The 24,223-nt window shown below is 45.3% G+C and overlaps 1 protein-coding gene across 1 annotated transcript in view; it reads left to right on the top strand.

Annotated features, from left to right (window-relative positions):
* Tlk (Tousled-like kinase) overlaps positions 1 to 24,223 on the top strand; it is a 304,040-nt gene that overhangs the window by 242,790 nt on the left and 37,027 nt on the right. Inside the window, exon 4 of the mRNA XM_071590894.1 lies at positions 9,991 to 10,079. Within this exon, the coding sequence (XP_071446995.1) occupies positions 9,991 to 10,079 (89 nt within the window). The remainder of the gene's footprint in view (positions 1 to 9,990; positions 10,080 to 24,223) is intronic.

Here is a 24,223-nt window from a genome sequence, read left to right as displayed (position 1 = left end):
TTTCTAACATTTTAATTTTGATTTCTTAAAATCATCAATATAGAATAAAATATTATAACTAATCACAGAAAGTAAAAGGCTTAGAAAGATATTGTTCCTCTTCATTTAACCCGTCTCTATGTTAGCTAGCTTGTAGACCTTCATTAAGAAAATAATTAATGTTTATAATGAAGCTAATATTGTTCACTTCTTTATACTTTGAATACAACCGCGTTTTTACACCTAGGTGTCATCCGATGTGGATTTGGTCATGTCTAGCCGTTGAAAGGCCTTTTCTAAATAAAGGAGAGGCCAATAATGAGAGATAAGTTTTTAATTAAATGCGGAAGTTTGAATGCATAGCCGAGAACATACCCTATCATTGCATTTCCTTCTGAGCGGATGAAGCTAGGATTGGCTAAGTTTGAATATACATACTCATTGGGATTAGATGTTGATGTACGGTGGCTCGCTTATTATTTTACCACATATGCCTGTCTTCAAGAAGACATTATTTTCACCATCTTTTTCTTCTGGATTTTTCAAAAAGAGTGAGTGTCGAGAGTGGAATTTGGTTCAGTCCAAATAACTGTGCTTCTCTTTTTTTTGTCTACTCTGGATCGGCGGACATACCCCAATATTTCGAACGTTTCCTCCAAAATGGCCGAAGATGATACGCCCGTCCCACGCCTCGGGCCAGGAGATGAAATCTCCGTTGACTGCGAGTCTCTTGTTTCGCCGCTTGAGGTCGCTCTCACCACGTAATCATTCGCCTTGTTGACTCTTGGAAAAAATCCGCAAATAAAATTTTAGTGGTTGGCCAAACTGGCGCGTGGAATGTGTCGGACGAATGCGCTCTCTACCAGCCAATTCGCCGGCGAATATTTTTTTTTAGTCGCTTACGACGACTCCTGTGCTATGTGAGCGCTTAATGCGTTTCTAGGGAAAATTTTTGAGTACTCGAAGAAGCTTGCGTTTCTTCTTATTCTGTCCCATGTAAGTATCAGGTGCGAATCGACTTGCTGAAAAGGCTCACTCATTTTTCAATTCCCACGTTAATCGAGGATTACTCGATTGCAGAAATGTCTTCTGCCAAAGTAAGAATCTTCAAGGTCATTGAAGTATCTCAACTGAGATGAGTTTCATTGCCCTATGGCGCGCTATCGCTGATATATGGTGATGTAAGCGTCATCAAATCGACACAGCGCGCTTTTTATCGTATTCTTGTATTTTTTCGGAGGGTCGGCTTGGTAGCTTAGTGGGTAGAGCGCTGGACTACTGACCAGAGGGCCCTGTTTAGATTCGGAATGACTCCTCTGGGCACCCTCGGCTCTACCCAAAGAGTGCGATTTTTCTGGTACGAGGTCTTCTCGGGATATCACAGGTGGTCCTGGGGATTTGGTCCCCTTAGTCTTGAGCGCGATTTCTTACGCTGTAGGGTTTAGTGTTAGGTAAGCTCTGCCTCACCCATCTAACTAACCTTCGGGTTGAATACTGTGGTGGTGGATAATGTTTTACTGTCTCAGTACAAGTAGGTGCAAAATATTGTTCCTCATCAAGATTAATGCTCTTTGCAGCGATTGGACTGCGCTACAGTAGGGTGAGGTAAAAGTTTAGGCTACCAGATTTTTGTCGGGAAAGTAATTTCTTGAATGGCGCATCACGGAATTGAGTCCGCGATCCCTCAAGTCCCGTAATTCGGGACTCCTGAAGTTCAGGAAATGAAAGGTGTAGAGTGGATTAATATGTTGGAGGTCATCAAGTTCGTATGGACTGTTGTAAGGTGGCATTGTGTTGAATATTGTGTAATGGTATATCAAGTTCATCTTTATCATTCACTTCGGCGGCCCACTAAGCAGTGTATGAGACAAGTATGTCGGCCGCCTTTATTTTCAAACAGCGTAGTTGAAGAAATTCTAAATGCAAGGAATGAGATTAAAAATTAGGTCACTCCTACTTTTACGCGCCCTAATGCTAGCTCGTAGGTTCACTTCAACACTGGAATTCGATTTTTTAAGTCCTTGAGGTCCAAAACTTTAAAAAATACTAATTGTTGCACATCCTTCGTGCGTTTGTTCATGTTATTCTTGTGTGCGATAGGTGAAGTATGTACGCTCTCCTGTCTTTCCACGATTGGTCTTCATGCTAGTAAGCTGGTTATGATAATATGATTAGTAGTAAATTATGCGTTAATATACTTGAATTATAAATGAACGTTTTGAAATTGATAAATTATTTTCATGATTTTTGTTAATTTTTCCCGTTGACCATAGGAATGCAATTTTGAGAAATACATTGAATCTCCTCCAATATTTTAGCGTGAAAATTTCAGCAAAAATTATGTATTGAAAAATATCGTATTTTTGCAAGTCTCCGGAAATTCCTGAGGATTTCAAAATTTACAAATATGAAAATGGAATATTGAATAAAACGTGGAACGAGAAGCCCACGGAGTTTTCCTCACCAGATCGGATAACGAATGTAAGCGCCAGGAGGTGGATGAGAAAAGATCGATGATTTGAAGGACTTCTTTTCCCTCCAGCATAAGTACTAGTGACGAACTGAAGGCTTGTAAAAAAATCCACTCTACAAAATACCTCCTCTCCTCTACGTGTGTACTCAAGGAGTCCATTATTTGCTTCGATCTCCTCCCATCCCAACTCTCGATTCCAGTCCCTAACTTGATTTTCCGCGCTCTCCTTCCCATTCCAGTGGTGCTGTCACGCGTTGCCCTACACCGTTTTGGTGCCTTTCAGGAAGTGCGTGTAGGTGTTCCGAGTTTCGAATACCCCTTCATTCGGGAGCTTTTGTGTCCGCCATTGGCCCTCGCGCGTCGCAGTGGAGGAGGCGCGGGGTGGAAGCGCACGGCGCCCGAATTCCATCGTGCTCGCCCCGCCCACCCCCATGCGACGACCCCTGGGAAACTGGATCTTTATTCTCGGCGCACCCTTTCTTCGCACCATGTAACGTTGCCCCAACTCAGTGGCGCGGGGAGCGGATAAATAGCGCACTCAACCTAAAAACGTATTTGCCGTGCTCAAAGCAGCTGGATGCCGTCGAATCAAAGCTGAGTTTCCATAGTCACGGGAAGCGAAGTTAATTCGTGTATTGAAATCATGAAGTGAATTTATTGTTTTGGGTGCCATCCATTTCTTGAGTTCTTAAAAAAAGCCTAGCTTGAGTTAAAGACTGCCACCAACAATAAAGTTAAATAATTTCAGTTGTCAACTTGAATTCTAGAAAATTCAGGAAAACTCGTTACCCCGGAGCACTTGTAACCCCTCTTAAGGTAATCGCAGTGCATAAAAAGGAGGCTCGCGATGTATTCTCATTCTTCAACTCTCTGCTGTTCTTTCGGAAGTAACAACGGTATCATCATCGAAATGTCTTATCTTCTTCTCTCTAAAAAGCGTCGCGAACTTTGTTTTTTATGTATTGTTTAATGTAACCATCCGGTTGAGACACTTTAGTTGAAATTAGACATTAGTGGGGAAAAAAAGGGAATAGGATGTCAGTGATAGCCTTTTGTTCCCTCGGTTGAGTTTGTTTATTTACCAGTGGGTTTGATTCCCATACCAGTTGCCATCCTCGATATATTTTCGGAAATGGTGAATCACTGATTTTTTCACATGCTCCATTGACACTAAAAACATAACTTCCTTGTTTTTGCGGTAAAACGTGCGGATACCGACTTACAAATTCCAACGAATTGTTGCAATTTGAGCGACATTACGTAATCGTGTCAGCTGAGTGTTTTTGTTTTTTTTCGCCTGTCTTCACAGTTATGTAGCACAAAATAGTTAGTTTAACTAGGACAAAGATTGATAATGTGAGGCAAACATTTCACCTGAACGAAGGGAGACTGAGCGAGACTACATTGATGTCCTTCAGCATCCGCACATTATGGGTTAATTGTTGGCTGGATCGTATTTCATATTTGTTACCTTCCCCACCAAAACTAAGTCAAAATATGGTTTCAAACATCATCAATCTCCGCCCCAGGCAAATATCCGCGAAACATAACAATAACTTCTTTGCTCTGAGTAACGCTTGCGATTCAGTATTGATATCCGCAAAGGCGTGCGTCGAAGTATAAACATTGTTGGGTAAACAGAACCGAAATATTTTATATCGATGTGGTTTGGAGTTATTGAGTATAGAGCCTCGGGACGCCATTTAAGTGACTCGAGGGAGGCCGAGTGAGCTACTTGAGCGGGGACACAGAGAAGAGAGAGAAAAAATTATTATTGTAAGAAGAATGATTCTCATAGTCCAAAAATGGTGTCTTCCTTCCATAGTATTCAATCCTGTCATGCTTCGGAAATATCGGTACATTAAACTGGAGTTATTATTTTAACCGTGGAGTATGTGCCTACAAAATATGTTGTGGATTCGATGCCATGGAGAGGTCAAATTGAAATTTGGCTTTTTGATTCTAAATAGCGCGAGTTGTAAGATGTACCTGGATAGAAGGTTTCGGTCCTGGCTTCAGTCTCACGTGGTGACTCTTGAACATCATGTCTCCCCGGCTATTTTGGGATCCGGATTAAATTTTAGTGGGGTCGCATGGGGAAAACACACCCACGCGCTCGCTCCCAACATGCGATTTCACACGGAATGGAGAGAATGCCTTTCCTTGCTCTACCAACCGTAGAGATGGTAATCTTAGCTTTCCGGTACGTTTTTAAGTGTTACCGAACGCTTAGTATGTATGTATGTCTGTCTTTCGCTGGTCGAGAGTGAGATTATCTGGCGCAATCGGCCCCCTTTCGAGACAAATGAGAGAACGGAGATAAAAAATATAAAAGGGGATCGGATTGGTGCGGTGGCCAGTGTGCGATCTGCCTATTCTAAGGTCCCGATTTCAATTCCTGACGGTGTCCTCTTTTCAAGCTTTGAGTTCTGAACCCTAATAAGGCGGTGCGTGGAGAATAATTCAAGTGGGGTGCACGTGGGGTTTTGGTTAACCAGGCGTCCTTCGATGTGAGCAGACAAATGCCAACACCGGTTTTCTCTCCTTTCCTCTTGTTCTTGCCGACCTCATATGACTCATCCCTAATGGTGTCGAAAAGCGGCCACTCACTGAGATCGATTATTTAACAAGTTCTGGCCGCAGCGGGGTATATTTTCAGAAAATTTCTTCTCGCTTGAATGTAAATGGAACACACTTTTCCAATCGACTTTTAATTTAGCTAGACCATCGTTTCCTTGTGTCGCGGGATCAAACGTCTTAACCCGGGTCGCGCGGAATAAAAGTGGTGTGGCAGAGAAAGTTTCTTATATCAATTATAGAGTCGAGATTTTCAACCAAATGGCGCTGGATGCCATCGAACATTTTCGCTGGTTGCCGGTTTCTATTGCATCGGTTAACACTGTTTGCTTCTTAATTTCCAAAAGTTTACGATGAAATCGAAAGATTGGCAAACTCCAGGATGGGTAGCCACCAGGTGAAGCTCTCGAAGATAGTGGAAAAACGAAAGCGTCAAATCTGGGTCTTGCGAGTGAAACATTTATTTGCCCCGCCCTCCTCAAAAATTCGTTGGTGGGCGCTTTTCGAGGGTGGCACCTGTAAATGACGTGGCACGGTTGCAGTGTTGCAGTGCGCATTAAAGTAATGCGTTCTTAAATGGGTAACGATGAGCACCGAGCGTGATTAATGCGGGCGCGAGCCTTTCCAGGTGGGCCAATGAAATGGATTATTCAGCATTCGCGGGACGGGGGAGGGTGGGGATTGGTGCGTGGTGGGATCCGTGTGCGGCCCGTCAATATCCCGGCGGTCGGGCTTTGCGATGGGTGCGCAACCAAACGGAGGAGCCGCCCCCCTCCTCCCCCGGCGTTCTATCCCCCGCGACGCCGAGGGTGGCGGTGGATAGAGGGCGGGGGAGAGAGGGGGAAGGCGTGGGTTGGGGCGTCGAGTGGCTTTGGAGCACCGCTTCGGCTCTCCACGCCCTCGATCGTGTCGCCGCTGCCTCCCTGCCCGTCTCTCACGCACGCTCCGGTCGCATTTTCGTGGACGTGCAGTGAGGCCGGCGCCGCGGAGCGGGTGGGCGCCCCCGTGGGTAGGCGCCACGTGAGGGTTGCAAGACCCCGGGGCGCAGGGGGGGAGGACTTTGCGGAGGGGGCGTATTTTCTAAGACGAACGGAATCAATAATCGGTGTAGTGTGGAGGCAGGGTGTGTGTGTGTGGGGGGGAGGAGGTCGGTGGGAGAGTTGTCGTCTTTGGCGCCCATGATGGGGCAGAGTGAGATGGCTGCAGCGGGCGACTCCACCATCCCCTCTCCCTCCTCAATCCTCCCGCCCATCCACGTCCCCCTTCCCCTCTGGGGGGCGGGAGCTCTCCACGCCGCCGACACCGCGGTGGTTTTAGCCTCACTCCCTTTCCGGCAAAACTTGGGCCCTTCTCTCTCTCTGTCTCTCTCCACATCGCCAACCCTTCCCTCTCCGCTCGCACCACGGCGGTGTAACTTGGGTCTTCCCCCTTCCCGACCTCCTCCATTCCCCCCTCCTACCTTCTCACGTCCTACGGAGAGCAGTACCCTCGGTTGGCAGGTGGGGAGGCGGGCGGGTCGAGGGAAGATCCCTATCCGGAAGCTGCTGTGCCCTCTTCCTCTCGAGCCCTTCCTCTCTCTTTCTCTTTCCCCGTGTCCTATATCGACCGTTTCGTTGCCTAGTCCTTCGTCCTTTAGGCCGTCATCATCATCCGGATGAGTTCATTATTGCCGGAGTGGTTTTCGTTGGGCGGACGTGGTTTTTTAAATTTTTTTGGCTCCCTCTCCTGCAATGCACTTACGGGTGTGCGTCAGAGATCAATAGCAGAACTGCGTTGCCAGTCCTCGGATAAAAGATGAAAACGTTTCGAGGCTGGAAAGGGAATCCACGGTGGGAATGTAAGTACCGCACATACAAACGTCGGGGGCGACTGAGGGTATTCGTGAAAGCCACCCAGAGACAGCCGCTGGTATGTGGTTTTACGCCTTTATTCTGTAGCCTTGTTGTATATGCGTATTATTTCTACAAAAAATACATATTTTTGAGTAATGCATTTTCATATTCTTTAAATAGCCATAGGAATAATGCATATTCATACGATCGGGTATCCGGTCGTCCCTATGATTCTTATCGATGCTGTCGTTTTGAAATTCTTCAGCGATCAGTGACAAAGTATAACGATGCCCCCAGCAATTCTCAGCAGTGTTAAATTCCCCGCTGCCATTTAGTCAAAAGATAATAGTTCAAGGGGTGCTGACATCTCCTGCTGCGATCTGTAGCATGTCACTCTTGGGATTTTGGGAAAAAATGAAAGCAGTCGTTCTCCCTCCCGAGATTAAATATTCAGGAAATAATGCTAGCTATATTGATTGTCAAGAAGTCTCTTTGCCAGGATAATGAAAGGCTTGCTAAATGTTCATCTTTAAGACATTTATGTAGTATACTAATTGGCTCCCTGTTTTGTTAACTATCACTCTCGAATGGGTTACTTTTTTCCCTGGCACTAAGATCATTATTGGATTATAATGCCGAGTTTAGACTTATATTTTCCTGTGATTACGACACACTGATGTGCAGTGTGTGAATAGATACAACTGGAAACGAATTTCACTCGGTTCCTTTTCTTTCCAAGACAAATTATGACGATTCGTGGTTGTTCGCGTGTTTGGTGAGCCACGTGTATTGCACGAACGAAATGGTCGGGTAGTCGACCATGCTTAAATTTCGCTAAGACGTGATTATTATTAGTATCGATTTTCTCAGGCATTTCGGTATAAGTGACGTATTATCCTCCGCATTGGCTTGCTATGGCGTGAGCTCGAGCAAACCTTCATTATTGGAGTTTCCCGTGGCAAACTTCCTTTGCAGCATTGATATTTTAATATTGGAAATAAATTTCACTCCCGTTAACGTAAGGAGAGGGGGATGTACCGTCGAATTGAAAACTATCCATCTGCCGGATGAAACCGCTCCCAGATTGGGGCAGGTCAGGGAAGCTCTAGGAATAGTTTGAATTGGAAGAGAAAACCTCCGTAAGCCCTGTTCACTCGCGTTGCAAAAAGAAGCCATTATGCAATTCGGTGTGTGGGATATGGTCAGACAAAATTATAAATCCGTAGAGTTCAAGAAAGTTTCTCTGAATAATGTTTCGAAATCGTTATGCAGGGCGTTAATACAAATAATGCTGTGAAAGCTATTCTCATTTTGTGCTATTACCTTGTTTTTGGTGGTTATTAATGTAATTTTCAAGTTCGATGCTTTCCTCCGTCAAAGTTCGTGTTTTAGTAGTTCGAGCTTTTGTTCCTTGTCGCGATGTGCTATTGATATATGCGCACAATTAAAATGTAAAAGTCGGAGCCTTTGGGTCCTGCTCCGTTGAGTATTTTCCTGTGGCCTTGTTATTCTTGCGCTATCCTATTCTTCCATTTGTGGAAATGACATCCAAAGCTCTCAAGCCGTGGTTTCTCCCCGAATCGCCGATGTCCCTCTGACTCCCTCAAGCGTCGTAGTTTCACTCCCATACCCCTCCAGAACTCTCCCGTCTATAAAATTCCCCCTCTTCCCGATCTCCTGACCACCCTGCCCAAGAGAATGGTGCCACCTTTCTCCATTTTTAATAACGAAATTGACCGTCCCTGGCTCTTTTCCCGACATGCTCCCCCACCCTGCACGCGTTTGGACTCTCTGCTCCACATTCCTAAACCTCCTTCTCTTTCTTCCCCAGCAGCCCTGGTCTCTTCATAATCAATCTCCTCCCCCATCCGCTGAGTTCTTTAAGACGATTCCCCTCGTATTCCTGCCCCCCCCCCAATTGCTAGTGCAGCACATCTAACCGTAGTATTTTTGATTCATTAATTATTATTGTCCGTGACTCTTGACTTTTAATTTCATGGCGCTTTGAAGGTATTGAAAGTTATATAGTATTCTTTCATTCCATTTTTACGTAATTATTATTAGTTTGACATTAAATTTACTTCTTTTTGTAAATGATCCCTCTGTAATTTTTAATGGGAAACTATGTCTTCCGTTTTATGATTTAGAAATTCCGACTTCCGGTTGCGCTTGGCCCAGTAGTCTTGCTCGGTCATTTCCCAAGTAGGTGGTTGTCAGCGGTGACCTTAGCGTTGAATTTCTTATGAATAATATTTCATAAATAATTCAATATTTTTTTATTTTGTTTTCCCGCATGTGTAAGATTCTTCGGTATTATTTTTTGTAATCATTCAGTGCATTTGGTGGTAAGCATCTTTTCATTCATTTTTTTCGCATACTCTCTGGACCATTAATAAAGTTAACAAAATGTTTGGTTCCGTCTCCGTTCTGACATGCATAGTAATCCCTGCCCGTCTAATTGACTGAGTTTTATACATACAGGATACGAATTTATTTCAGGTAGCTAATTCTAGGGCATTTGTGTAGTTATTTAATTATTGTTAGTAGAATATCAATGTATAATTATCTATCCCGACAGCAATTTAATCGCAATCCAAGGTTGATTTGAAAAGAGGCGGGATACTCTCACCTCGTGCGAAATCCGACGGCGTATGAAAGTCACGGGTACAGAGTGGGCGTCGATTCCTTTCTAAATTTCGCTTGCTGTGTCCCGGGACGATCTGGTCCGCGAAAAATAATTGAACTTGGAGGAATTTCCAAGTGTCCAAAGTTACTGTAAATTGAACCTGGGCCCAGTAGCCGACGCTCTAATAAAGCTGGGCGTACCGTGCCCTACGTTCGCGGGAAAGAAGTTCATTGAATTATTAAATCTACTCAAATAATTGTCCACGTCTTGTTTGGCGGATGAATATCACGTTCATACGTCTTCGCGGAGTTGGTGTCCTGATTTTAGCCAGAATATTTGATTAGGGGACAGTTTCAGCCTTCAGGGAACCTTGTAATCAGTATTTTTTGGTGACATAATAAGTACTTTAATTTTTAGACCTATTTTTCGCCATTCCAGCTGGTTAAAAATCGGTTACTTTGGTAACCATGGTAGTAATGCATTAAATTTTTGTGGTTCCTCAGGAGCAGTCGCTGGAATCAAAATGGAGAACTTCCAAACTCTGGACCCTCGCAAACAGGAGCTGCTGGAGGCGAGATTCCTGGGCGGTAGGGTGAGTATCTGAAATAATGTTTTCTCAGTCTTATCTCTGGTAGTGTTCATCTTTTCCTAAAAAAAATCAGTGTTCACATACTTAATCCGGAGTAAACGCCTATCACATTCTGCATGGTGAATCGCTGATGTCACATCAGCACGTGAGTATGTAATCCAATAATCCAATATTTGGTGTCCTGAAGGACCTTGTGGTTACGAATATTCAAGTCGATCACTGCCTACTCATAGTTTCCATAGTAAATTATAGTGTATTTTATATATGAGAAAGACAGCATCTGTGTTCTTCTCTATCACAGCGTTGACTTTAGTAACTTGATGATCATTGAGTGACGTTCGCCGTGTTTAATACTTACATTTTGAAGCCATCTCCTGTTAAGTTTGTTGTAAGCCGAAGGCACATTGACTGTAAATTAATGGAGTATTCATCATCGAATCGGAGTGAACTAGTTATACGTTTAAGTAACCAACGCGTCCTGATCACATTTGAGGATAATGCTGAAAACGGTGGAGGGATCGACGAAATACAGTCTTGTGTGAGACCGAAGCTAAATAAATCCATGCACGTGTCATGTTATTGTATTTTTTGTAAAAATGCGTGCCTTATTTTGGATGCAATCCGTTTTTAGGCACAGGATTGACTTCATTCGGTAAAGTAAGTTAGGAAATCGATTTTTTTCTGCTTTTCTTGTCTGTTTTGGACCATACAAATATCCACAAGCATTTAACTTTGGCAGTTGATCCTTAGCCAACAGCCACCCATGTTTCTTCAAGAGTTAGCTTTCGGGTGAAGGGACATTTTTACGCACATATTTTACGTTTTGTCGATCTCGTGTCGTTCATTTATATTTACATATTCAATTGATAACTCGTTGCAGGATTCTTATTGACATGAACGTGATGTAATTCGATTTCCTGTCTCCAACAAGATCTCGTTACGGCAGATTTGTTTTGATCTCTCTATGATGCAATGTAGGTAATCTGTACTATCGGGAGGAAGGTATAATGTCGTGTAAACTATTTCAAAATACTCTTAGGTCCAGTTACTCTGTTGTAATGTTTTCCGTTGCATTTTTCCAGCACTGACGAGTTGTATGAACGTAACGTTACGGTTAGCAGAATCTCGGTGGGTATTTAAGGCGCGAGTTTTTCTCTGCGACACCTTGTGTAGAAGAAATGCCCATTTGATCGTTTTAAATATCTTGCAATTTTTTTTATTTCTTGCAAATACATCTTGGTCGTCTCGAAGCATTCATTTAAATCATTTGAAATGGGATGTATTTACTGTGGTGCCAAACGTTAAATTTTCTATTCACACAAGTGTATTTTTTGCGGTCCTTGCGTCGGTAAATGCAAAATATTACAATGCAGTTAAGTCTTTCGTAGCACGTGGGTTCCATTATGGTGAATTCATTACCTGAAGTTTTGAATATAAAGCTTGCAGAGTAATTTATTGGTTAAGAGTTATTTGGGTTTGGTTGTGATTTGTTTAATGTGTTTGCTAATATTATGTGATATGGCCGGTACGAATCATGATAATGAAAAATGACATTAGTAATTATTTCATTGGTTCAGCCCGTTTTGAATGCCTGAGAAAGGGCGAGTGTGGCCTTGGAAGAAAAATCTTCCGACATCTCCCAAATTCTGTGGAACGCTTTGAATTTACAATCGTCCAGTTTTTCCGAAAGGGTTGGTTTGATTCCCGAGTTAATCGATTAGTAATGACCTGCAGTGACTTTGGATATCTGAGTGTGAGTAATGGATTTCTTGGCCCTTGATGACATTTTCCAATGTTTGTTTCCCCCAGGCCAAGTGACTCCTCCACTCCTGGGACCGGTCAAATTTAAATTTACCTTTTTTCCCTTGACGTTCTCTCTCGCTTTTCTTCGAGTGCTCCGAGTGGCTCAAATGAAGAATAACTGTGACCCATCTCTATTACGGATGGCTTTCTTCCTCCCCCCTCTATCCCTCTAGTCTTCTCATTTATCATGGCGAATTCACCGTACAAGGCAAGTTCCATTCACCGTTCCATCGCTCCTGCCTCCCCATTTTCCGGTTGTTTCCGCGCTTCTCGTACCGCGAACTCGCGAATCCTCGGCGGGCACTCCCCCCTCACTCCCCGTCCTCCTCATCCTTCGCTTTCCGTTTCGCTTTCAGCCTCTCTTCCTCGTCTCCCCCCCACCTCGTTTCCCATTACCCACCTCCCCCCTTTCCTCGGCCCGTCGCTTCTTTACCATCTCTCTCTCTCTCCCCCGTTTCCGATTTGCCATTCGCGGCGTCTGTCCTGGCTCATGCCTGAGACTGGCTCTTTTGCGGCTCATGCCAACGGAATGTTTCCCCTCCGACCCCCTCTTTTCATTTCTATCCCAACTGGTTGAGGCCACAGCCACGATCGAATCGAGAACGCGATCCTGGTCGCTTCGCATACACGTTTTTTCCATGCTCTCCCGAGATAGACGTGGGCAAAAAAGTTCAAGCCCTTCTCTCCCTCCCATCCTTCCCCAGTCATCCCCTCGGCAGCCCCAAGTGGCTCATGACTTGGGTTTTACGGCGCTATTGATGGAGATTGAATTGGGGGCGAGGAAATCTTTCGTTAGAGAGACGATCGGTGTCGGAATGCGCGGGTGTTAGTTCTCGGTGCAAGAATTTCCCCTGGGCACTTTAACGATTTCATTCGTCGGGAACATAGATCATGTGGTTGTCCCTCGGCTATAACTTCCCGACTGGTCGGAGGTGGGCAGTGCGTCAACCTTGAGGCTTTTGTTTGCGGCCTGGCCCTCGACATTGCGTGTCGAATGAAGACGTGTGCGCGTGTTCCCCGGCCGCCTCTGCCCTCCGGCGCGGCTATGCCGTCGCTCGGAACGACCCGAGGGCGGTCAGTGCATGTTGTAATTCCACTCCGGGGTCGGTGGGTGATGTGCTCTTTCAGGTGATGTGATGGAGCACGAGAATTTGCCCCACAGATCTGAAAATTCGCGGACGAAATCTGGAATTCCCGAAAGAGTTATCCGGATGTGTTTCATTCTTGTGAGTGGCGTCTCTTTCTCGCCTTCTCCATTAAGTAAACACTCCACAATGTTTATCCCCAACAAAGTTGCCAACCAACAAAATGAGAGCGTAATGTGTAAACTTGTGGGTGCTGCACAGGGACCGCCGGACTCCTACTGCTCCTCGAGTAGCTGCCCCCAGTGTCCGGTGAGCAGGTGCGGGGGCGGAAGTGGAGGCGGTTTGGGCAGTAGGGGCGGTGGGAGCGGGGGTCCGGTACCGTCTTCGGCCGCCGCCATCGATTGGACGGCGATCGGGGGAAGTAATCGGGAAGCGCATAAGGTACACACGCACAAGAGGCCACACCTGCCGGCCGCGGCCAGAGTTCCCATCCCCCTCTCGGACCCCCCCGCCTCAGTAGCGCCGGACGCCGGCGGATCCCGTGCTCTCGCGCCCCCCACCCTCATTTCTCTCTCTCTCTCTCTGTATCTCTCTCTCTCGCTCGCTCGCATTGCTATCGCATTTAGTGCATACCTCCGCCTTCCGTTGATGGTGACCTCTCTGACTCCTCCTCCTCCCCCCACGCCCCTCAAGGATGATGATCTCCCCGCCCCCACCCCGACCTCCCGCCCTCCTCGAACAGGCCCTGATACACGGTGTCCGAGTCGGATCCTCGCGGTCGTCGACCTCTTTTCCACGATCGAATCATCGAGGAATTCTCCGCCGAACCGGTCGCGGCGGCGGCCGGTGTCGCGGCTGTGGACGGCGATGACCGTCGCCGGTCGCCAAAGCGAATGGATGATCGCCGCACCCGTGTATCGTGGCCTCCGTTCATCCCACGCGCGTCAAATTCTCCATCCCCCCACCTCCCCATCCTCCTCTCCCCTTTCACTTGCCTGGCCAATTAAGGTTTCTTTTCGCTTTCCGGCCCTGGTGGCGCGTTTGGTTCTTTGGTAGGTTGTCGACTAGTTCTTACATGCTGACACATTATTTATTGTTTTGAGAATGGCAAGAATCGATCATGTTTGCATGCAAAATTTTTTTGTTATTTACTTGATGGCGATGTTAGTTTATGCTGCGTTATTCTTGTTACGATTTCAAGTTTCGCATGCCGAAAATATCTTGTCTTAGAAGTAATGATGCTTTTGGGAACCATTTTTAAGCGGCTTCTGGAAGTGTGTATTTGTCTCTGGAGCAAAAACATGGCTGTTGCTAATGCTTGTGGCAAGCGTCCATGGTCCAGGAATGAGCGCGTCGATGCAAGGACGGTATGCGATGGTGCAATCGAAGGGGACGCGGTTTAATTTCCCTTGTTCAAGTCCGGGAGTTCAGTGTTAGAAAATGCTTCTCTTTGAAAACTTTTTTCAGAGCGTGGTGTGTCGCTGCGGAAAGACGAGTGCGTTAATCTGATCTGTGGCCTGATCTCCCCCCTCGATTGCACTCTGCGCCCCACGCCTCTTCCTAATATGTAATCAGTTCCTCACGGCCCCTAAGGCAGGGGGAAAGCAGTCGGAAATATAAAAAAAAAACTTCCGTGAAATTTAGTCCACGCCTTATTCGCCAAATAACTCACGTTGGCATGCGATTTTTTTCATGCTTGCTTCAGATCGACTGTACGTTTTATCTTAACTGTTAATTTGACGAATTCGTCCAAAAGAGAGACAAGCACCTTTGTGGTTAGTTGAAATGGCACTTGTTAAAAACAGTGAAAAACTGGATTTGGATGGTTCTATGGTTGATACTCTAAACACTGGGGTAGAGTACCTTGTATTAAAGGGAAATAATATTTTGGGTCTGCGCAATTATTTTTAAATTAGGCTCGTACTGTTATATGGTATCAGTTGCAGGGTTAAAAAAATGAGATTCAAGTGATTACGTATTCGTATGATTTCCCACTGGAAAACACCAGTGAATTAAGGTTGCTTGCGTAAATAATGAAACGTATTTCAATTAAATTAATTTTGTAGGTGTAATGAAGTTAGAGAACATATTGTATTAGTGAGACCTATAATGAATAATGGTTAAGATCGTAACAAGCGGATTCATAGATTGTACGTGTTATCATATGAACTAAAAAGATAAACAATGGGTTTGCCCTTTGTTCATGAATCGACAATGAAAAGGTCACCTTCTCTCCCAGGCTTCGGGGTGTTACTTTATTTTAGGCCATGCGGTTGATTGTCCTATAATGGTGGTTGAGAAGAAGTTATTTGGGGTCGAGATGTTTCATTTCATATTTCAAGCCTTGCAATGCGTAACGCTTCAAGTCATTCAGAGATGAAATGCAGTGCCATTGGTGCTGGGGATTCAAAACGCTTAAAAAAACATCGTCCGTATTATGTAACAATAACTCTGAGGACGTATTCCCTAGATCCAGAAAACAAATAGAATCACTCTCGATAATCAAGGTCACTCGGAACGCCATTGTGACTCTCTTAAGTCTCTTTGAAATGCGACAGTGAGATTGTCTTCCAATTCTAAGAGTATGGGTGTACCGAGAGAGATTTTCCTTAACAACCCTTCTTCCTTGGATGAGAGAACAATTCATATTACTCTGATATCCTGTCCTGGCCCTTTAGATTGAGCGAAGTGCGAAAAAAAACCAACTGCCCTTACCGCTGAGCTAGTGAATAATATTCTATGATGTACGTCGAATTTAGGAGTCCAATGTTTTGATGGGACTCTCGTAAAGATTCGGAAAGGTTTTTCGGGATCTACTGTATCGTTGGTTCTGATGTCTGGTAATTGGATATTGGTGGAGGGCGCGTTCATCCCGAAGAATTTAGGGAGTAAGGCGTTTACTATCACCTGAGGCTGACTTTGTGAAGCTTGACCTGATTATTTCTAATATGTATACACACACATTCAAACACGAAAACCCGCCACATGACGAGCACACATTTATTTACGTGGATACAGATATAAGGAACGGGTTAGGAACACACATAGAAGACAAACACGGGAAGGGTGGGGAAGGTGGAATCGTACAGATCACAAGCGTAAAAAAGTTTCCTTGACCAAGGGGACCCATTCCTGTGTTTGTCTTTTATATATGTTCGTATCCCTTTCCATGTTATCTGACGAGACTTTGTTATTAATCTTCAATCAGCCCACATTGTCATCGATTCTCAGCCCATTCTTCAGGCTCGTATTTTCACCATTAAAATTTCCCTAGGAGTTGACAATCTTGCTTACATTAGCTTGAAGTTCGTTGGCAATTCCGATAAAAAAACTTTCCTAGAGTGAAACTTGTCTTCGCCCTGGGTGATGTTCTGCCAGCACGACTCAACTGTCGACTTTTACAGAACCAATAAGATGCTAATGTCAGGGATTAATTTTGTGTTTACATGATAAATGAGAGGAGTTTTTTCCTTCATATTGATCTCCGAGGGGTAGTTTTCCAACGAAAAAATGGCTACGATTTTTTTGAGATTTCTTCTGTTATCCGAGTTTGTGTCGTAGGGTATTTCGAAATTAAGTGCATATGAGCATAACTATTTGGCCACAAATAGGGAGTTCGAAGTGAGGTCTATGGCAGTGTTTGTGGACTGTGACAATGGGCCAGGCCAGCCCGAGAAAACCCTTCGGTTAATGGTTAATTCCATTTATCTTGTCATGTTCTATTCAGATTTCTTACGCGACGTCTGTCGTTATTTTATCCAAACGAATGCTCTTTTTCGTTATGTCGCCACGAATTGTGCGCGAAGCGCACCCCATCCGTTAGATGACGGAAAAATTAGTGAACGCCGATGTGAAGTGCGTCTTTTAATTGGTTGTTGAGATGTTTTTTTCACCCGATGTCGTCGTGTTGAGGGTTTGGCTCTGTATCGCCTTGCGCAATGGATGTAGGGGCGTGTCGGAAATTTGGAATGAATGCGTGACGTAATAAGAGAAAGATCTCCGAAATTACCGAGTCCGGAAGTTCAACATCATCCCGGTTGATCGATTCTTCTTGATCTTCTCCGATAGGTACGGAGGAAATGTGAAGTAGCAACGCGGCTTGCGGTGAAAATTCGAATTACTCGGCTGAATCAGAACTCACGTTGATAAAATACGTATTCAAGTTAGGAAGTCACTCTCTTTAACACAAACTGTAAGCATTTCCAGCCAAAGTAAATTTCATTCGCTAATGTTGAAGAAGTGAGTTGGCCAAGAGGCCAGATGTTCATTTATCACTTGTCCAGTAGCAGAAGTGTTTTTTTTTTACATTCAGGTATGATACAGGCGTCATAAAACTCACCATGCCTCTCCTTTTTGTTGGTTAAATTTTTTGTGCGATGTTGTTCGCGTTGAGAAATTAGTTTCAACCAGCCTACCATCATTGTGGGTAGGAAAATATTACACCCTGGGATTCCATTGTTTTATGAAGGTCGCGGAATGATGTTACACATGAAAATATTCGGTGGTGTTCATTTCTTGGTAGCATATGGATATTTCCTTGTAAGGAGCTGTCCATTCGTGTCATCACGGTCGAAAGGATGGCCGGGCTCGGAATCGTGACACGAGGGTTGTTTACATGAAGTGTTGCGTCACACGGACATCGCCCGTATTGTGTAAAATAAAAACGAAAAATGCCAATGAAATAAATATCTCTCATACTCCTGCGCCTGGAAGGACAGATATTTCGTCGTCCGTACAATTGACAGTATTGATTTTTCGGCACTCGGACCAAAAGACCTGCGGGGGAAAAAAAGAGAGCTGGAGGAGAGGGGAGTGGAAATCGGCGGACGGCGGTGTGACGCGGGAGGAGGAGGCAGGTGTTGGGAAAGATAAAAACGTGGAACTTGATATGCGTGTAGGATAATCACATCGCATAAATTCGTACGTTTTGAAATGTCATCTTCTCGAAGGTAAGTTGTGCAGACGGTAGCAAGCAGTTCTACTAAACGATTCGCGTCCAGATAAAGGAAAACATTCATTTTACTCCAGTTATGCTTAAAAATTTGCTGTTCGCCTAGCCGGGCAACTCCCTTCCATCTTCGCCGTCCCGCTATTAGTTTCTTGATAGGGAAAAAATGACGGATGTCGTTCTGTGTTTGTTTATATATCTATAGTCATCGTATGCCGACCCGATCGTGACGCATCACCTGTAGCTCCCGGCGTCCGGTGTGCCGATTGTCTCATTGCTTGGACATATTACATCATTTACCTTCGGAGGCAGATATTTCATCCGTTCTGTCGGGTTAAAGGATTCATAGGCACGCGAAAGTAGTCGAGTGAGACATGACGTCTCCCCCAGTGGTCCATTTATTAATTAAAAGGAAATGCACCACCTTGAATGTATTCAGCAACTTCGGAGCTAGATATTATCTTTTATATGTCCGTTAGGGAAAACATGGGCTCGCGAAAGCGGTCGAATGAGATCTGTTGTCCCATCAGCAGTTCATTTAACAATTAAAAGGGAATACATTGCCGTGAATAAGTGACGGGAACATGGTTAAGAGGTGCTTCGTGGTCTTCATTTTTTTTTGTTGTCCATTCTAAAGTGTTCATGGTATACGTTATCTGACGTGACATAATCAGGGGTGTTGAAGAATGTAACGAGAATTGCGGTGGCGTGCTCAAAACTTATAGATTGGGCACGATCATAGTTCCCGACACCCACAGACAAAAACGTACCTTGGCTGTTTCACAAGGCGAGCGAATTTAACGTGTACACACTCCAACGCTGAATAGTTGCCACCACCCTTGTCCATCCCCCCATTTCTGGAATCTAGCACTTTCGAGGGGCGTGGTTCGGAATCCTCATTAAATAATTGACGCATTTTTTCCACCGGGCCCGTAAGTAGCATAATAAAAAATGGGTCATGCAAATCCCGCCTGTTTGCGCATGTTCTTGCTTATGTTCTTGAATAGTTTACGCCATGTGTCAACTAGCTCCGTGCGCGGCGGAATCAGGTGCGCCTCTTGTTAAATGGCCATCCTCGCACTACTCTGCTCGGGGAGCTCTCAGACAACGGAGCCCAATTTGGAGGCTGCTCAAGTGTTCAGGTTATATTATGCAGAAATTCGAGCTCATTACATATTTACTTGACCGTTTAATATGTTAATATTTCAGGGCGCTGTGTGAATGAATGCTTGCCCCAACTCGTACCTTGACAGTGTATTTATGACCACTCTGCTGTCCAGTTGGGCTAGTGTGACAGATGAGGAGCATTTCTAATCGTGAACGTTGTTTCCTTTGCTTTGCACGCAGCACTGGACGTATCGCGGAAAAAGAAATTACTGGAGGACGACCCAACCGTAGAACCGCAAGGACAGATTTTTCTATGTAGGCCACTCAATGTGGCAGTGGGGTAACAGGTATTTTTATTGCATCGAATTAGACTCCTTTTCACGTCAAATGAGGCTCTCCCCTGCTCCGATGTGTAAAGAATAGACTTCTCAGCGCTATAAATTCAATTAGTCGCGATAAAACTTGAGATTTAAAGCCGCTGATTGAATGGATCGTCAAGTTTTGATGGCCTGTGAAATTTTGATCGCCTTTAAAAAGAAGTTCTAGTCCGGCACGAAAGTTTGGAGGGGAAAAAAAAAGTTTTCGTCGCCCCTGCCTAAACTTACCTCAGGTGGACACACGTACGGGAGAGGGAGCGTGGTTCGGGAGGTGGCAGCCCTCCGCCCCCGCTTCGGGTGGCGGCTGGTGCACTCCCCCTCAACCTCTCCCACGGCCGTCCGCGCACCTACATATTCACTCCCCCGCACCTTTCTCCCCTGTCCGCTCCTCGCTCGCCCCCTCCAGGTCCTATCCCATCCGCCCCTTCCCCTTCGCGCTGGCGCGTGAGAGATAGGCCGGCCTTTGGGTCGGTTCGTCACGGAACGGCGCCTCACCCCCCCTCCGCGGGGATGTGACTGGCGCTCGCGCCCGCCCTCGGGGAGGGGCGGGTGGGGGATGGATGAGAAACTATACCAACTTCGCGAATGGCCGGGCCGTGCCGTGCGGGATCAGCTGCGGCGGCGGCAATCGCCGGGGCGGGAGGGGCGGAGATTCCTGTCCGTGCCGAGGGCGGGCGCCCCGGAGTGTGGGAGCCTGGAATAGCGAAAGGAGGGGGAGGGGTCGGTAAGGGTTTGGGAGGTTGGTGGGGGGAGGAGGGAAGGGACTGAGGTCGGTCGTTGCCGGAGGGGAGTGTGGGTAGAGGGAGGACGGTTCGCTCGACAACGGCGACTTGTGGTGTTGGTTGCCCTGCTGCCGAGTTTCCCGTATGGAGCGGTGTTGCCAAGTTTTCCTATGTGTTTCTCTTTTTTCTCCTTCTCCTCTTTCCCCCTCTCCGTCCCCCGTCATTCGTGAGATAACACCCCGTAAGTGACTGGGAAAGGCGGCCGCGGCCATGTCTTCCTTTTACCGATCGGTCGTGATTCCCGTCCATGGTGATGGAGTTCTTTTTGTCTCGGATCCGCTTTTACCTTCTTCTGGTAATTTTTGGTCCATATTATCGGAATATTTTGACTTTTCGGGTCTTTGTTTACTCCCTTATTGGTTGGTGCCCGAACCCTTAAGAATTCGGGGGCCACCTCTCCCACCCACCACTCACCCTCTTAGCGGGGCCTCATGCAGCCGCCGCCATTGTGGTGGTTCGTGAATAAAAATATTATCACGTGGAGGCTTTCCCGGATGCCGGGAGCAAGAAAAGCGTCACCATATTTGAAAGAATCAATCTTGCTTTAAAATGTTTGTGTATGCGGGGAACACCTGGTGTTAGTTAGACCATGCTGGGAATTCGCAAGCTTGTTCTTTTGAAAGCCTCCAGTTTAATTTGCATACATATTTGTCAGCGGTGATTTCATGTGGTGTATGTTCATTTCGATCCGAACTGAAGCCACTCAAGAACATGGTCGAGTGTTACTGCTTAGGGTTCCGCGTGGTTGACTTGGAAATCTCGTAAGAATGAAGTATTTCTCTCTTATTCCCGGGACTTCTTAGCCTCACGAAACTATTGCCTTTATATGCATAAAGGTCGGTGCGGAGCGATAAGCCTGCCATGATTCCGCCCCAACCATCAGATAGGTAGCCAGTGTTACCAACTCGATTCATTTGAAGCCCAGCAGTTCATATAATGTGCGCACTCGTGATAGTTTTTCGCTTTCTGGCCCCTAGTGTCACTGCCGATTTTGATGCCGGCGCAAGTTCTCGCATTCATCGTGTTTTGTTTGGTACGGACGTTATTTTAACTCATTCGCCGTTGAAGGGCGAAACGGCGGGAAGGTCGAATATAAAGCGGGACTGCATTTTGTCCGCGTTCGTCTGGCACGTCAGCCATGTTCTGTGATCCGGATTCCCTCGAAGGTCCGTGACTCGGAACCTAAAATGGTCGGAAGGAGGCGGAGCGGGAGGGGGGAGGGGAATTTTTCTGGTTCCATTTTCGGGAGGTGTTTTCAACCGCGGCGAAATATTTCTCTTCCTCTTCGCTCCCTTAAACCAAGTACGAGGTATTTTCGTTTCTGAAGGAAACGGTGGAGATAAAGTAAACTTATCCGAAAGAGCGTTGCGCAATCCGGTGGAATTTGCCACGAGTTGTTGGGAAACCTGTAATTCGGTTCGTTTACTCGCTGCAATTGGCACGCTGGGATGTGAGTTAACATACAAACTTGACCCGAAGCCCATATGATGTAAATGGCGGATTGTCGGTGGGATTTCCTTGTTTGAGCTCTCCCTTTCCACTCCGAAGTGGATGTTGTAGGCCACTAGAACAGGATGTTGTCACAGTGACGTGTGACAGCTCGCGAGAGTCTTGGCTTTCTGTGGAAGGGCAATTGTAATGAAGAAATATCCATTTTTTTGTCAAAGTGGTTCATTTGTAGCTGATGAAGGTAATTATTTGCCCCTGTACTGTAGTGTATTCGTGGTTGCCTCATAAGTAGGAAAAGTAATCGACTGTAGATCTACTGGTTGTTGGAATATGTATTTAGTCTTGTGGGATTTAGTAGTATCCTTAATTTGGGTTCGAGGTTTTCGCCGCGAAAATACATTGTCAATTTTTTTAGCCATTTTCAAGTGAAGAGGTCGATATACCTAAATGGCTACATCATTTAAATTGAAGGAGAAGGCTTTCGCACGTTTGATCGGCCTTGGACGCAATGTAAAAGTTGTGTACATGCTCCTCTACTCACCGGTATCAGTTAGAACTTCGATCAAAATTCGATGTTGCGGTGCGTACCAGTTTTTCGTATCGTGCCGGTCGTATTTCAGCGAGTTTATGCAGTGAGAAACTAGAGATATTCAAAGGGAAACGGCAAAAGCCACTTCGTCGGAGAAGATTTCATTCCGTCTATACGAAATGGCGATTGTCATCTTAAATTGGATTCGACCTTCGCGCGGCAACATCGTGTGTCGCACGCGCTGAATCTGTAAAAAAAAACTGCTGGTTGAGAAATTAAGGCGGGGAAAATTGCTGGTTAGCAACTTAAGTCGGGCGTGCTGGCATTCCCGTGTCATTTTAACTGAATATCGCTAAATTGATGCATGAGCTCAGCTCTTTCATTATTAGATCTTAGCACTCAGGCGCGGGATTTGCCTTATTCTTTCAGCCCGCGGGGTGGTTATCGAGACCGCTCCAGGCTGTTTGCTGAAAGCGAAGTGACTTTTTTCATCCGTGATTATGCCAATATTCCATATGTTATAAAAACTTGAGCGTGGTTTCTAGAGAGGGCTCATAAGAGTATGAAATGAGCTTGGTACATGGCAGTGAACTCGATTCATGTGTTCCTCGCCCCCCCCCCCCCCCTCCTTCGAGGCGCCTGGAGTCGCGTATAATTGTCATACGCTAAACATTGCGCCCGCATCTCCCTTTCTTATTTGGTAAGCCTTTGAGAACTTGCTGACGATAACTTCCGGATGTCCTCCTTCCTCTCCTTGGGTCGTCCCGGTTTGCCCACCGGAAATCATGGCGGGGCCACGTAATGTGCCCACGATGGAGCCTATCTCCGCAGCTTACCTGCTAACTATTCGGTGTTTTTATGGGTTGGGATGAATTCTTGTATCCTTTGCGCCTCGGACCATTTGATGTAGTCTTCGCATAAAACGCGTATTTTACGGAGAGATTCTTCACTTTGATCAGATTTTGCAAATTTTCAGTTCATCGTTTCGTTTCTTGTGTATTCATGTCTAGTGCTGGATAACGCTTATCCATCCTTGTACCGATATCTCCTCCTCTCTCGATAATTTCACCTCTCAATAAAGTTGCTGACTGATGGCACATTTCCTGTATACAACAGCGAATGTTCCAGACTCCGGAGTCTTGCCTCTGTCTACAAAGGCAATTAAAAAAGTAACTTAAGAGAAATAAGGTCAATGGAGATTTGAAAAAGTCGGAAGAAACTTCCTGTCGCTCTTTTACGAGCGTTGAGAGGAATGCAGAAGTTAGCGACTAAGGCGTGAAAGTTAACTTAGTAATGGAAGGGCTTCTTCTAATTTTTTTCAGAAGCTAACTTGCACAAAATAACGATAATGGTGAGTTTTCATTGGACGTACATTGAAAGTTATTTTGTGAGCCGTGAATTACACTAAGCTCGTGAGACGCGACTCTTTAAAACTCAAGGTCGTCGTGAGATAAATTCGTTTTTCATAATTTACTTTCATAAAATTGATCGCAATAATTTCCTCTTAAAGTAATTATATGCTTATCTCTTAATTCCGTAATTTTTTGGTAAAATCCACTTCTACTAGCTACTATTCTGTCGTCATCGTCTGTGACCCAGATCACCGAAGGTTTAGAATCCCTCTTTTGAGTCGCGGCAATGTGTTTCTGAGTTGGTCTATTTACAGCTGTTGTTGACCGGAAAAATCATCTTACCTACTAAAGACACAAGTTATCCATTCATTCGATATCTCTCTGGATAAGTTCTGGAATCCCAATTTCAATCAAGGAGAGCTTATTCTCGAGCTGTTTTACTCTGGAAATTAAGGGACGAGTATTATAACTTTTTGTGGCGCGAAACCAATTTCTAGTCAGTGGGTTTTGTGTGTATCAAATAAATCGGATGTCTCATCCTGGCAGTCATTGGTATATTTCTTGAGTTTCGCGATGTCGTTTTTCCGCTCTCTCTTGTCCTGGTGTTTATCGTTCACCGCCCATTTTGAATCGGGTGAGATGGATATGTGTAAGATCAATAAGGCTAAACGTTAGTAAGCCTACAGACAGTGTGTGCTCGAGTTTCTTGCGCGTG

The sequence above is a fragment of the Hetaerina americana genome, unplaced genomic scaffold (genome assembly GCF_022747635.1).
Source record: "Hetaerina americana unplaced genomic scaffold, ioHetAmer1.1.p SCAF_4, whole genome shotgun sequence".
NCBI classification, from domain to species: Eukaryota; Metazoa; Arthropoda; class Insecta; order Odonata; family Calopterygidae; genus Hetaerina; species Hetaerina americana.
This window is presented reverse-complemented; position numbering and strand designations above follow the sequence as displayed.